Source organism: Ambystoma mexicanum, chromosome 8 (genome assembly GCF_040938575.1).
Source record: "Ambystoma mexicanum isolate Mex_15411 chromosome 8, UKY_AmexF1_1, whole genome shotgun sequence".
Classification (NCBI taxonomy): domain Eukaryota; kingdom Metazoa; phylum Chordata; class Amphibia; order Caudata; family Ambystomatidae; genus Ambystoma; species Ambystoma mexicanum.
Genome location: NC_090929.1, coordinates 210,904,744 through 210,918,548, shown reverse-complemented (window position 1 = coordinate 210,918,548; position 13,805 = coordinate 210,904,744). Strand labels below are relative to the sequence as shown.

Here is a 13,805-nt window from a genome sequence, read left to right as displayed (position 1 = left end):
ACCCCCCTTGTTTGCATATTTCAAGTAACTTTGGGTCTCACCCTAAATTACTAAGGGAATCCAGATGTGGACCCCTTGCTCACTATTCTTAGAGAGGCACAGCTACACCCTGCTGATGAGATTCAACCAGACCGAAACACGTGTCTGGGGTTGCTGTTGGTACTCTTGTTCAGAGGAGAATTGCCTAGCATTTCAGTGCTGGACTGCCCCAGGGCAGGACTAAGACTGATATGTTTGGGATATTTCTCCTCTGTGAAAGATAGTGAGCTAAAGACTCTGGTTAAGGCTCTTGTAACCAGGACTCATGTCTGGCAGAGTGTCTCCCAGGACCCCCCTTGTTGTTATCACCTGTAGATGACCAAATGGCATTCAACTCCATGTTGAAAAAAGCAGCTGAATACTTTAAAACTTCCACTCAAGAGGCTGTGCCTGAGCAGGATTTTGTAGAGGATATCCTTAAGGAGAAGCCTCCATCAAGCCAGGCCACCCCCTCCTTAATTCTATTAAGAGTAGGGTGGACCCCTCATTGGTATCACCAGCTCAAACTCGGGCAGTGAACCCAAGAGTCAGTTATTTCGCCCTTCCCCTGCCGACCCTCTATACATAAGAGGGCACGCCGTCCCAGATTCATTGGTAGTGACTACCACTCGGAAAAGGGCAGAGGTACCCCTTGCCATGGGGGAATCGCCGCTGGACAAGGAATCCAAGCGACTGTATGCTCTAGGCAAACGTGTCACTTCGGCGGCCGCATACACTACGCGGATTGCTAATACCACACTATTTGCAAGCTATGCTGACACTCAATGGAACTTGTTCCAGGAAGGCCTCCAAGAGGTTCCTGAACCCGCCAAATCAAAGCTTCTCTCCATTGTAATGGAGGGAAGACAAGTTAACCAGCATGTGATCAAAAACACCCTGGACACTGCGGAAACAGCAGGCAGGTCTCTGCATACCTCAGGTTTTAAACCAGAAACCCAAGCCTCCCTCATCAATAAGCTCATTGAGGAATCTAACCTCTTCAGGAAAGCGGTGGATGAGGCCTTGGAAACAGCCAAGGAGGAGCATGAGACTCTGAAGTCTATGCAGCAGATTACACAGAAACCTCCCCCACCCTCTCCTCCCCCCCCCTCACCCCCCAGAGGGGTAATAACTCTCGGGGGTCCTTTCGAGGGCAAGGTCAAAAACAACTACGGCATGGGGAACTTCAACACTTGACAAACTTCAGGAAGCCCCGCATAATAACCTTCAAGGGGTCAAACGCGGCAAAGGCAGAGGTAGAGGCCCCAATCCCAGAGGAGCCACAGCCTCTGCTTAGAAATGACCACCAAATCCAGGTCCCCTCCCATGTCACCCCGGTCGGGGGGCGATTAACATCTTTCCTCATGGCATGGGAGGGGATAACTGCAGACCAGTGGGTCATAAAGACGGTCGCCCACGGGTACTGTGTGGAATTCGCCCGACCTCCACAATTCAGACCACTGCGCTCACGGCGCCTTTCACCGGACCATCTGCAGATCCTGAATCAAGAGGTAGAAGCACTGCTGGGAAAGGACGCCATAGAAGCTGTCCCTATTCTTCAGGTAAACAAGGGTATCTATTCAGTGTATACCCAAAAAGGATCTCACCATGCGCCCTGTTCTAGACCTGCGCCCAGCGAACAAGTTTATAAAACCCCAGACGTTTCGCATGGTAACACTACAAGGGGTGATCCCATTGCTGAAACAGGGGGACTACATGGCAACATTGGACATGAAAGATGCATGCTTTCATATTTCAATGTTGCCAGCACACAGGAAATATCGAAGGTTCATGATCGAGGGCAGGCATTACCAATTCCCTTCGGCATCGCCTCAGCGCCAAATGTGTTTACCAAAGTCCTGGCAGTGGCTGCAGCACACCTGCGCAGACTGTCGCTCCCAGTTTACCCTTACCTCGACGACTGGCTCATCACGGGGGACTCATTCGACACATGTTTTTCGAACACCCAAAAAACAGTAGATCTCTTCGGTTTGCGTTTCTCAATCAACGAAATAAATCCAGTCTAGTCCCCAGTCAAATAAAACAATTGCTGGGAGCTCTAATTCGGACGAAGGACGGTCTCATCTTCCCCTTCAACGAGAGTGTTCAGAACATGCTTTTTCAGGACCCTCAATATGTAGCCAGTCGGGAGGTGACGGTGCGCAAGGCCATGCGCTTGCAAGGAATGATGGCGTCATGCATATACTTGGTTCCCCACGCCCGGCTGCGCATGCGTCCCATACAAGAGTGGCTCAACAGCCAGTGGTGTCAGGACAGGGGACAATGGGAATTTCTGGTATTTGTCTCACCAGCCCTCGTTCTCTCTGCAGTGGTGGTCAAGAGAAAACCTCTTGAAGGGAAAAACCTTCACCACCACTGCAGCGGAAGCCACTCTCACTACAGACGCATCTCTCTCGGGGTGGGTGGCTCACCTGCTTCAGCAGACAGCGCACAGAGTTTGGTCCCCTCAAGTAGCGTCCAAACATATAAACCTACTGGAGCTATTAGCGGTGTTCAAGGCTTTGAAGGCCTTTCAGGTGCAACTGCAAGGGAAGACAGTGCTGGTTCTAACGGACAGCACTACAGCCATGTATTACCTGAACAAACAGGGGGTCACTCACTTTCCAGGGCTATCCAACGTCCCAACATGTTCCAGGGAACTCAATCTTCTGGCAGATGTGCTCAGCAGAGATTTTCCTCTGCCCGAAGAATACGAATGGTGGCTACACTAAGACATTGTGTCCAACTTCTTCGCAGAATAGGGCATCCCAGAGATCGACCTGTTCGCAACTCAGGAGAACGCCCAATGCCAAGACTACGCCTCCAGGTACCCCCAGAACCGATCCAAGGGGAACAGTCTCTGGATAACATGGTCAGGGAAATTTGTCTATGCTTCCCTTCCCCCCCACCCCCCCCTCCTCCAATCTCCCCCCCCCAAACACCAGGAACCAGTTACCATGATACTTGGCCAACCTTGGTTCGCTCACCTGATGGAAATGTCCCTCTCCCCACCAGTGAAACTACCCTGCCCGTACAACATGTTGTCTCAGGACAGGGGGGAGACCCTACACCCATGCCCACAAATGCTGAATTTAGCAGCCAGGCTCCTGAGGTCATATAGTTTGGGCACCTACAACTCCCTCAGATGTGCATGCATGGACATACTCAGGGACGCTAGGAAACCAAATACACGTTATTGCTATGCCAGCAAATGGAAACGTTTTGTTATGTGGTGCAATTCCAAAGGCGTCAATCCCATCGATTGCTCACCCACACACATTGTGCTGTATCTAACCCATCTGTTGGACACTGGGTTAGTCTTCAGTTCCCTAAAAGTTCATATGGCTGCTCTGTCAGCCTACACCACATCACAACAAAAAGTGTTGTGGTGGAAAATACTGGTGATTAAAGCCTTTATGGAAGGGGTTAAGAGGATTTATCCTCCCATTTCTCACCCGGCCCCTGGATGGGATCTAAACTCTGGTTTTGACCAGGCTCATGGGAGCTCCCTTTGAGCCTATGCATAAAGCAAGTCTGAAAGACCCGACTTATAAAACAGCCTTCCTAGTGGCTATCACTTCTATCAGAAGGGTTAGCGAACTTCAGGCACTTTCTGTTCTAGACCCCTTTGTTACAGTTCACAAAGATAAGGTAGTTCTGTGCACACACATCCCAGAGTTGCGCCTAAATTAATCTCAAAGTTCCATGTGAACCAATCAATATGACTACCCACTTTCTTCCAGAACCCTACTAGCATGGCCGAAAGAAGCATACACACACTAGATGTGCATAGGGCAGTCATGTTCTACCTGGAAAGAACTAAACCACTGAGGAAGACAAAACAATTCTACGTTTCACTGGCAGCTGGTAGAGAAGGGGGATCCTGTCTCTAAATCGGCTATCTCAAGGTGGATTGTCAAATGCATCACACTGTTTCTCTCTTGCTAAGAGAGAACTGCCCTTCAAGCCTAGAGCACATGCTACTCGGGGCACTGGGGCATCCATAGCATTCATTGCAAATGTTCCCCTTGAGTCCATTTGTAAAACAGCAACCTGGAGTTCTGTACACACCTTTACAAAACACTATTGCCTAGACACTCAATCTAGGTCTGATTCTCAGGTGGGACAAGCAGTATTAAGACATCTTTTCTCTACTGTTCCTTCTCACAACCCATCTCCAACTCCGGGTACTGCTCGCTAGTCTATGCACAGCATGTGATTCTAAGCAGATTAACAAACATCAGAAGACATGCATTACTTACCGTAATTGCATTTCTGATTGTATCTGCTTAGATTCACATGCGCCCTCCCTACCTTCCCTGCTTGGGGTGGAAGGAACATAGACGTCTTACTACTTTCTGTCTTTATGTATTCACTCACTATAGCCTTGGGCACCCTCATGGTAGAAAAAAAATCCAATGGAAGGGACCTCGGCGCATGAGGGATTTTGAGTACACTACACTACACTACACGTCACGATAGGGATAGTGTTACAGACACGCCTATGCCGACTTCCCCTTTCGGTCCCCGAAAGACAAGATTCAATACTCCGCGGTTACTATTGGATGTCGGACCATATGCACAGCATGTGAATCTAAGCAGATACAATCATCAGAAATGCTATTACGGTAAGTAATGCATGTCATATGTAACACAATAATATACTTCAAAACTACACACACTCAGTTTCAATAAATCAGATACCCATTTGGGATGGCGCACACACACTTCCTACACCCTGAGGTGACTTAAATAACTAGGACACTGTGGATATTGATATATCACTGGTACATTTAGAGCAATACTGTATTTTAATGTCAAAAGGAAAAGACTGGGAAAGAAAACAATGGTTAACAAATATTCTTAAGCAGGTAAGTACTTTTTGAACTCTCCAATGCAAGGTAAATTAACCCTTTCCTGGGGAATAGTTAAAGCATGAAGTCCGAGGTAAGAGTCTTTCAGGGAGCCAGGACAGCCAATGTTAGTTGAGCAAAAGTCTAGGTGAGCTGAAGCACTTCTTGCAGGTAGATTTAAAACATTGTGCAAGACTTTTTTTTTTAAGTCTTTGCAGAAAATGAAATCACTGTCTGGTCACAAGCTGGGAGGCTTCTGAGGGGCAAAGCTGCGTGCAGCTCTGCAAGGGCAACCAAGAACAGTCTCAACTGAGAGCTAGCAGGGCTACTCAACAAGAGGTAAGTCCCCTTAGTTTTACAGTACCTTTGGTTTGAAGAAAACTGGTTCCAGCTGGCCTCTTTTCCTGTGTAGGGCTGCAGATCCTGTGTTCATGGGCCTCAGTCATGGGGACAAGAGGGAGGACTCCTGCACTACAAATGGAATTTTGGCGGCAGCAATGGGTAAACTTCAGGTCAGCGGCTGTTAGGCAGAGCTTGTATGCAGTACTCTTTGGGACCACTACACACAACTAGGACTACATGTGTAAGCAAACCAACCTTTGGTATAAGTCTGTACTACACAGTTTTTGGTATCGTTGCTGAGCAGCCAGGCTTATCTCAAGAGGGGAATGTGAGCTGTAATGATGTTGCACAGAGGTCTACAATCACAAGTATTCAAATAAACTCTTACACTCAAGGTTTCTTGGTACATCACTTACTAATTTATTTCACAGTTGGTTATTAAACATTCACTAGAAGGGGACAATCTATATTACACACAAATATACTTTAGTACTTTATCACTGTACGTTTCTGATGCATTTAAACTACTTTGAAGAAGGAGCACAATGGCATTCAGAGTACTTTGAAGAAGGAGCAAAAAGGCATAGGTTAATAAAAATAAGATTACAGTTAATCTTAGACAGTGCAAATACTTTGAGTTCACCAGATGAGTTAATTCAATGCAATAGGTCAGGCCAAAGTCAATAGGCTAAAGCCTTGTATAGAATAAAGCAGTTCTCGTAGTAAAACGGAAATGTCTTTGCCAAAGTTCTCAGAAGTAGTTCGAAAAAGAAAGATTCATATGTTGGGTCACAAGCTGATTAGGCCTGCCAGTTGGGAAAGTTTCAAGCACTTTCACTGCGAGAGGTAAGTACTGTCTCGTTTCACAGTACCTTACACATGAAGAAAAAGGTGCAGCTGAAGACTTCTGTTGGGGTTCATTTCAGTAATATTTCCAAAAGGTTTTTTAGGATTTCTTGATGTGTATAGGATGTGGCGGCTAGTCTATATGCGTGGAAGGGTTGGTAGATATTTTTGTTTCCATACGTGGTGACTGCCTAATGTGTATTCTATGTACAGTAAAAATTCTAATTAATATTTGTTTTTTTCTGTAGATGTTGTGATCTCAACTGCCTGTCACCCGACAGAGAATATAATTGCATCTGCAGCACTAGAGAACGACAAAACAATCAAGCTGTGGAAAAGTGACTGTTAAACTTACTCACAATTGGAGAACTGTACCAGATGGAAGAAAATCTTTTGTGCAAGAGCGAGTTGTGCAAATAAATCTGAAGGTTTCATGGGCAGACTTTTGATCTGCAATGTTTCAAATCTGTACCGTACCGACAGACAATAAAAATGAAGCTTAAGTGTGTCTGGGAGAGCTATGGGAGCATCAAAATCGGCACTGCTCTTTTGTGAGAAAATAGGCCCTTTAATGTCCTCTGCCCTCTCTTCAAACCATAGGCATTTGAGGAAATGGTGTTACTTTGGGTGCACCAACAGTGCCCGGACTGGAAGACATAAATGATGCCATTGTGACCTTGTGCATCTCCTTGGATTGATTGACTTCCTGTCCAATGGTGTGAGAACTGGGGAAAGTACCTCTTTCTCGTGGATGACTGAAATGTCTGATATGGAGTAAGACATGAACAATGTCAGAGGGTAAATGCACCACAATATTTGTGTCAGAATGAGCCAGGAAGAAGCAGGAAAGGAGTCCTTAAGCGGCGTAGTTTGGTTTTGTATGAAGATTAATTGGACACCATGTTCTGACAGTTTTTATTTTCATTTTATTTGTGACAAAATAAAGCCAATAATGTCATTTCAGCCCATGGTCAATGCAAAGACCCTTTAATTCGATAAAGGTCTGCATTTTACTGTCTGTATATTGCTTACCTGTATAGCAATGTGCGCACATAGATGCAATCCTAGAACAGTTGTAATTTCATTAAACAATTCCTGTGTTGGAATTCTCTGCCTATTTCAAGGTTTGAAGCACATTGTAAAGTTATTTTGTTGTAAAAAAACGTTTTTTGTATTTTAAACATTCATACTATTGCAATGTATGGCTACAGTGGCATGGCTCTGTCGCTACCTTTGGATGCAGTGTCTTGGTTTCTTATTTGGTCACTTATTGATCAGTCTGTGACAACAAAAAATAGAACCGTGAACTGTAATAAAAACAAAGTGAGTCTTTACATGTGTATAATTGTAGTAAATCTGATTCAACTTTGCCTAGGGTTCAGTTCATGAACATTTTAAAGTCACAAATATTTCAAAAAAGAAAAGCCAAAATAAATGAAATGGCCCCTAAAAGGCCTCCTTAGGTAAGTGGGGAGTGTGAGGGTTTCATCAACGGGAGCCCCCCCCCCAGTCTCTGCTTGGGAATTTTGCTCCAGTCTTCTTGACCTGTTTCCGTGCATGCCTTTTGTAATCTAATACTTTTCATCAGGAAGTAGGAATATATATTATATGTCGACTGTACTTGCTCTATAGTTGGTGTAAACTGACTTCCATAGGAAATGTGAAAATTCTATGGATAACTTTTGAGCTGTAGTATAGATCAGCGCAACATTTCTAATTTGGGACATGGGCCTGCCCAGAACTGGAGCGTCAAATCCTTATTACGGTTCAAAAGGTAAAAAAGAGTGTGTTTTTCACTTTTTAATTGTTTTTCACAAAGGGAAAATATTACATTTTTGGTCACGCACACCACCCAAACGGCTAGACGGATTTGCGCCAAATAAGAAACCAGTCTGGCACACAACGCTCTAAGGAAATCCTTTTTTTGTTCTGCGTAAATTCGTCCATTAGTTTGTTTTTATTTGGCGTATAGCGGGGTGCCTCTGTACCCAAAAAGTTAGATCGCCCATGATGCACTGCTGATGCCTAGGTTTTTTATTTCTAAAACACATTCCTTACGCAATTTGAGATAAAAGATCTTGAATCGATATTGGAAACTGCCTTTAGATGATACGAGGGATGCGAGTAAGCCAGTGTTGAGGCCAGGGAGCATTCAGACTGGATAAGAAAAGCTGATTTGCAAAGGTTTTGGGGCTTGTGGATAGTGTAGTTTTTATTTTTTTCTGAAGCATTTTTTTAAAAACAACTTTATTAATTGAAGGCATACAGAGACAATGCAATGAATGATACATGTACATTACCCAATGACGGGTCCTTGCTGTCTGGTGGAGTATTGCTCGTCACCTGTTTTCTTGCTCTTTAGGGTGACATTTGTCCGCTAGCCTTCGAGTGTTTTCTGGTTTACCCCCCCCATTCCCTCCCTCCTTCCCCCTCTATACCCTCTATTCCTTCAACGTTCTAACACAAACTTTTGGGCTGTAGAGAACAAACTGAGTGACTTTTTCCATAGGCAAATGAGTCTTGGTTGTTACAAAGTAGAGGTTCATATACCGTGCATGTTCCTGAGTAGTCGTGGCTTGAAATAATGGGCTTCTCTGTCCTTCACTAGGTCATGAAAAGGCAACCATATTGTTAGGAACCTTAGGTATTTTCCGGAGTTGAGGGCGCATATCTTCTCCATGGCCATTACATTCCAGATCTTAACCCACCACCAGGCAGTCTGTGGACCTGACTCGTTCTTCAAATTCTGTGCTAGGGACATTCTTGCCGCTGAGAGCAGATGAGTGATTAAGGTGGCTCTAGGCCCTGACATTGCGTATATCCCCTCTATGGGCGCCCCCAGCAGTATGGGTTTTGGGGACCATGGCAGTGCCACCCCTGTAATGTCTTTGATGTGGCCTAGTATTTCTTTCCAAAACGTGTTTGCTTTGGGGCACGTCCACCACATGTGGTATAGGTCGCTTTTCGCTCCACATTTCCTCCAACAATTGGGTGAGTAGGACTTGTTCATTTTGTGTATTCGTTGGGGGGTCGGGTACCATCTGAGGCATAATTTATATACTGATTCCTTGATCGTGGTGCATCTGGAGGTACCGTGTGCTCTTGCCCAGATTTGGTTCCATTCTTGCTCAGTTTTGGGCTTGTCCAAGTCTTTGTCCCAGCTCTCTTGATATGGGAGCACGTCTTTATTGTGCATTGGAGAGTAATCTGTAAAGTCTGGTCACTCCCTTCGACGTCTGACCCTCCGGTAGGGTCAGTTCCAGGCCTGTTGGTGTCCTTGTGCCCGTCTGCTTTACTGTTGGGTGAGTTATCCAATGCCTAATGTGTGTATCTATATCATTCTTTTTCTTCTAGGCCCAATTTCTGCTGGCTTTGTATGAAAAGCAGTGGGGGGCCATTATTGTATAAGTCTTGTAGGGTTAGTTTGTCGGCTCCTGCCCATCCTTCCCAGAACTTCTTTTGAGGCCCGGTGAGAAGTCCGGATTGTGCTTTAGTGGGGTGTTGGGGCCTAGTCCTCGTCCAGGCTTTGTCCCAGTTGAGCAGGGACCATTTGGTCGCCTCCAGTAGAGGGCCCCCTTTCAATCTCCTGTTTTCAGGTTTATTAAGGCTTTTAGGGGGGTTGACGTGGCTGCTTGCTCCAATTGACACCAACCTTTATGATTTTCGGGGTTTGTCCATCGTAACATAGGGGCTAGCTGAGCTGCCAGTATGTAACTGTTCACGTCCGGTACTCCGAGGCCTCTGAGTAGAGGTGGGGCAACATGATGCGTTTCGGGATCCTTGGTTTCTTCCCCTGCCAGATGAACTTGAATATTGTGTTTTGGAGCTCTTTGATCTTGTCCGGGGTAATAGTCATCGGGATGGCTCCCACGACGTAGAGGAGTTGGGGGGGGAGGATAGTCATTTTTACTGCTGTGATTCGGACAAACCACGGCAGTTCTTGGGTTTTCCATCTGAACATATCTTCCTGCAACTGTTTCTATAGGGGGGGATATGTTCATTTTGTATAGTTTATTTGGATCGCACGTTAGACAGATCCCTAGATACTCCAGTGAGTCTCTCACCCAGATCACTGGGAAGTTCTTCGCTAGTTTCTTAATCACTTCTCTCTTCTCCGTGATATTCATTGCTTTGGATTTGGAGAAGTTAATGGCGAACCTGGAAACCTCTCGAAATTCCTGCAGTTGTGACATTGCTCGGGGCATAGTTACTTCTGGGTCTCTCATGAAGAGCATAATGTCATCGGCATATAGCGCGATTTTATGGGTCGTCTGGCCAAATTTCAGTCCCCTGAATTCAGAGTCCTGCCTAAACCGCATGGCACAAGGCACGATTGCCATTGCGAATATCAGTGGGGAGAGTGGGCATCCTTGTCGCGTACATCTGCGAATTTTGATGTACTTTGTGCTTTGACCATTGATCGTGAATGTAGTTGCCGGGATTTTGTAGTTTGCTAGCACCATATTTGTAAATTCTTCTCCGCACCCGAAGCCCTCCAACACCATTTCCAGATGACTCCAATCCATACTGTCAAATTGCTCGTCTTGCGTCCAGGGCGATCGCTTGTTGGGTTTGTCTCACTGCATCTATTACATCTATTGCTCTTCTTCATTGTCCTGAGTGTGTCGGCCTGTGATAAAACCTGCCTGATTGTCATGGATTATACTCGGGAGGACCCTCATCAGTCTTGTTGCCAAGATTTTTGTGTATATTTTTGCATCAGTGTTTAGTAATGCGATTGGCCGTTAGCTGGAGCACTCGTGGGGGTCTTTCCCTGGTTTTAGTGGAAGTATGGTCGTGGACTGCCTCATGTCTGGCGTTACTCGCCCCTCTTCTGATTGTGTTAAAGAGCTTGGTCAGCAGGGCCAGAAGTTGCGTACGAAAGGTTTTATAGTCGCCGTTGCTGAAGCCGTCCGGGCCGGGAGCTTTCTTCGTCGGTAGTGCTGAAATTGCGTCGCTGATCTCCTGTGCTGTGATTGGGCTTCCTAGAATAATCCTTTCTTGTTCCGTGATCTGTGGCAGGGGGGTTGAGCGAATACAGGACAGTTGTTGCTCCCGGTCCAGGTTCTCTCCGCCCAGGAGGTCTTCATGCAATTTCAACATTATTTCCATCTTTTTGGGTTCCGCTGTGTGGGGGTTGCCATGCTTGACGTGCAGTTGCGTGATGTTGTTTTGGACCTTCCGTTTTCTCAGTTTAGCGGCTAAGAATCTATTTGTTTTGCCCCCGTGTGTGTATTAGGACTGTTTTGCGTTTAATAGTGTGTGGGCCACTCGCTCTGCCATGTGGTTCTCGAGCTGAGCTCGGATCTTCCTGAGTTTGTGTAGGGACTTCCTTGTTTGCTGGGTCTTATGCTGGGTTTCAGCATTCTTCACCTCTTTTTCTAGCTGTTGTGTTCCAAGGGCTCTGTTCCTGTAGTATGTTGCTGCTTGAGATATGAACTCCCCTCTAATCACTGCCTTCCCTGCATCCCATATTCCAGCAGCTCTTCCCCGTTATCATTTTCTTTGAAATAATTATTGATGGTGCTTTCCAAATGGGCCCTTAAAGCTATATCTTTCAGGAGGAGTTAATTTAGTTTCCAGGGTGGCTTTTGTTTCCACGCTCCCGCTTCCCAGTCCACCCCCACCATAACCGTGGCATGGTCGGAACAGTATTCCACCCCTATTTCTACTATCGTTTTCTGGGGGATTAGCGTAGCAGACACCAGGATCATATCTATCCTGGAATAGCCTAGGTGGACCGCCGAGTAATGGGTGTACTCTGATTCCCTCGTGAAAGAATCGCCAGGTCTCTATGACGCCGTGCTCTCTAAAGAGGGGCCCTAGCGCCTGCCTATTCCTTTGGTCAGCTGCTCTGAGGGGGAAGAGTTTTATCTAACACCGGGTCCATGACGCAGTTAAAGTCCCTGCCTATTATCAATTGGCCTTCGCACCAGCTGCCCATTTGGTTTAGTAGGTCCGATAGGAATACATCCTGGCGTTCGTTGGGGGCATAGATGGCTAGGATTGTGTACACACAGCCCTTTATCGTCCCTTTGACCCCGAGGTATCTTCCCCCAATGTCCCTTTGGAGTTGTAGTTTTTTTAATTCTAGGCCTCGTCCTATCAGGATAGCCACTCCCCTCTTTTTCACCCCACTAGAGGCATAGAATTGCTGTGGGAAAGCTTGGTGGGACATTGTCCTCTCGTCTTTCGGGAGGAGGTGGGTCTCCTGTAGGATCCCGACAGATGCCTTCATAGCCCTTAACCTTTCCAGTATGGCTTTCTGCTTAGTCAGAGAGTTCAGCCCCTGTGCATTCAGGGAAATTACATTAGATTCTGCCATCCTTTATCTGTGAAGGGTTGCCCGCCCCCCCCCCCCCCCCCCTGTGGTCCTCACCTGGTTTACCTTCATGCTTCCCACACCTGCTTTGTGCCGTCTTATTCTACTCTGATTCTTACGGCTGCAGTTTTTTCTGTATTTCGCTTCTCTACTCCCTTCCCCCCCCTCCCTTTGTGACCAGGATTTCCCGTATTCCCCCCGCCCCCTAGTAAACTGGGGCTTAGGGTCACTGTATAGGGCTTTACGTCCGAGAGGTCTCGGAGAACCTTGACTCGGGTTGGATTCCAAGAATCGGTACCTCCCAGCTCCGCCTCCGCAGGCCTGTAGATGTGTATGTTTTCATTTTAGGATGTTATAGGCGTCTTCAGCCGGAGTCTCGGGAGTGTCCTGAGCTATCAACGTTGAGCTTCCTGTCGTGGTGAGGTATTAGTTGGTCCTCTAAGGTGTGGTTCTCTCCTGGGTCTACTCCTGTGTGTTGCAGACCATTCCCATGGGTTGGCCCTGGTGGGCTGTTTGTTTTGGGCCCGGCCATTTTCTTCTCGATTTTGGTCCTCCTCCACTCCCATCAGCGCGAGGCCCTTGTCACACGTGCTGATTTTCTTCTGTCTTCAATCCCAACTGAATGTAAAGTCAAACGGGTACGACCAGCCGTACGGGAATTGCTTGTCTCACAGAATTCTCGTCACTGGGCACATTAAGCACTGCTTGTGTAGGGTAGAAAGCGCCAGATCCTGGAACAGCTGGATCAGGCTCCCGTTGTCAGATCGGTGGTGGATCTGGCTGTTTTCAGAATCTTTTCCTTTGTGGCATAGGATGTTAGTGCCACCAGCAAATCTCTGGGGCGAGCCCCTGGTTATGTTCTGCGGGGCCCGACGTGGTGGATCCTGTCAAACCCTATTGTTTCCTGCATGGTGTCTAGTAGAAGGTGGCTGAAGGTCTGCTGCAGTGTGTCGCATAGGTCTCCGTCTGGGACCGACTCTGGTAGGCCCTTAACGCAAATGTTGGAACGACGTGATCTATTTTCAAGATCCTCTGCTTGGAGTTCGAGGATATTTGTGGCTACTGCTAATTGGTCCAGCAGCTGGCTTGTTTGTTTAGCTTCTTCCGATAAGTTGGAGAGGCCACTTTCCGTTGCATCCACTCTCTCCCCCAATTCATTGATCTCCTTCCGGACTTCTTGTAGTGAGGTTTTTAGGTCGTCCCGTAGCTGACCAATTTGAGTCTGGAATGCATTTGTCATTCTGATCTCCATGCCTTTCAAGCAAGTCAACAGGTGGTCCTTGTCTGGATCTGTGGCGCTTGGGGGGTGTATCTGGCATTGTCTCTGTAGAGTATTTTGATGGCAGCAGTGTGTTTGTCTTGTTGTCAACCCCAGCATCTGGCCAATTGGTTTTTAGGGGACCCTTTTGCTTTTGTGGGTGCGC

At 46.7% G+C, this 13,805-nt stretch overlaps 1 protein-coding gene across 1 annotated transcript in view; it reads left to right on the top strand.

Moving 5' to 3' along the window:
• WDR5 (WD repeat domain 5) overlaps nt 1-7,393 on the top strand; it is a 433,335-nt gene extending 425,942 nt beyond the window's left edge. Inside the window, exon 14 of the mRNA XM_069609613.1 lies at nt 6,308-7,393. Coding sequence (XP_069465714.1) covers nt 6,308-6,408 — 101 coding nt within the window. The 3' untranslated portion in view covers nt 6,409-7,393. The remainder of the gene's footprint in view (nt 1-6,307) is intronic.
• The last annotated feature ends 6,412 nt before the right edge of the window (nt 7,394-13,805 follow it).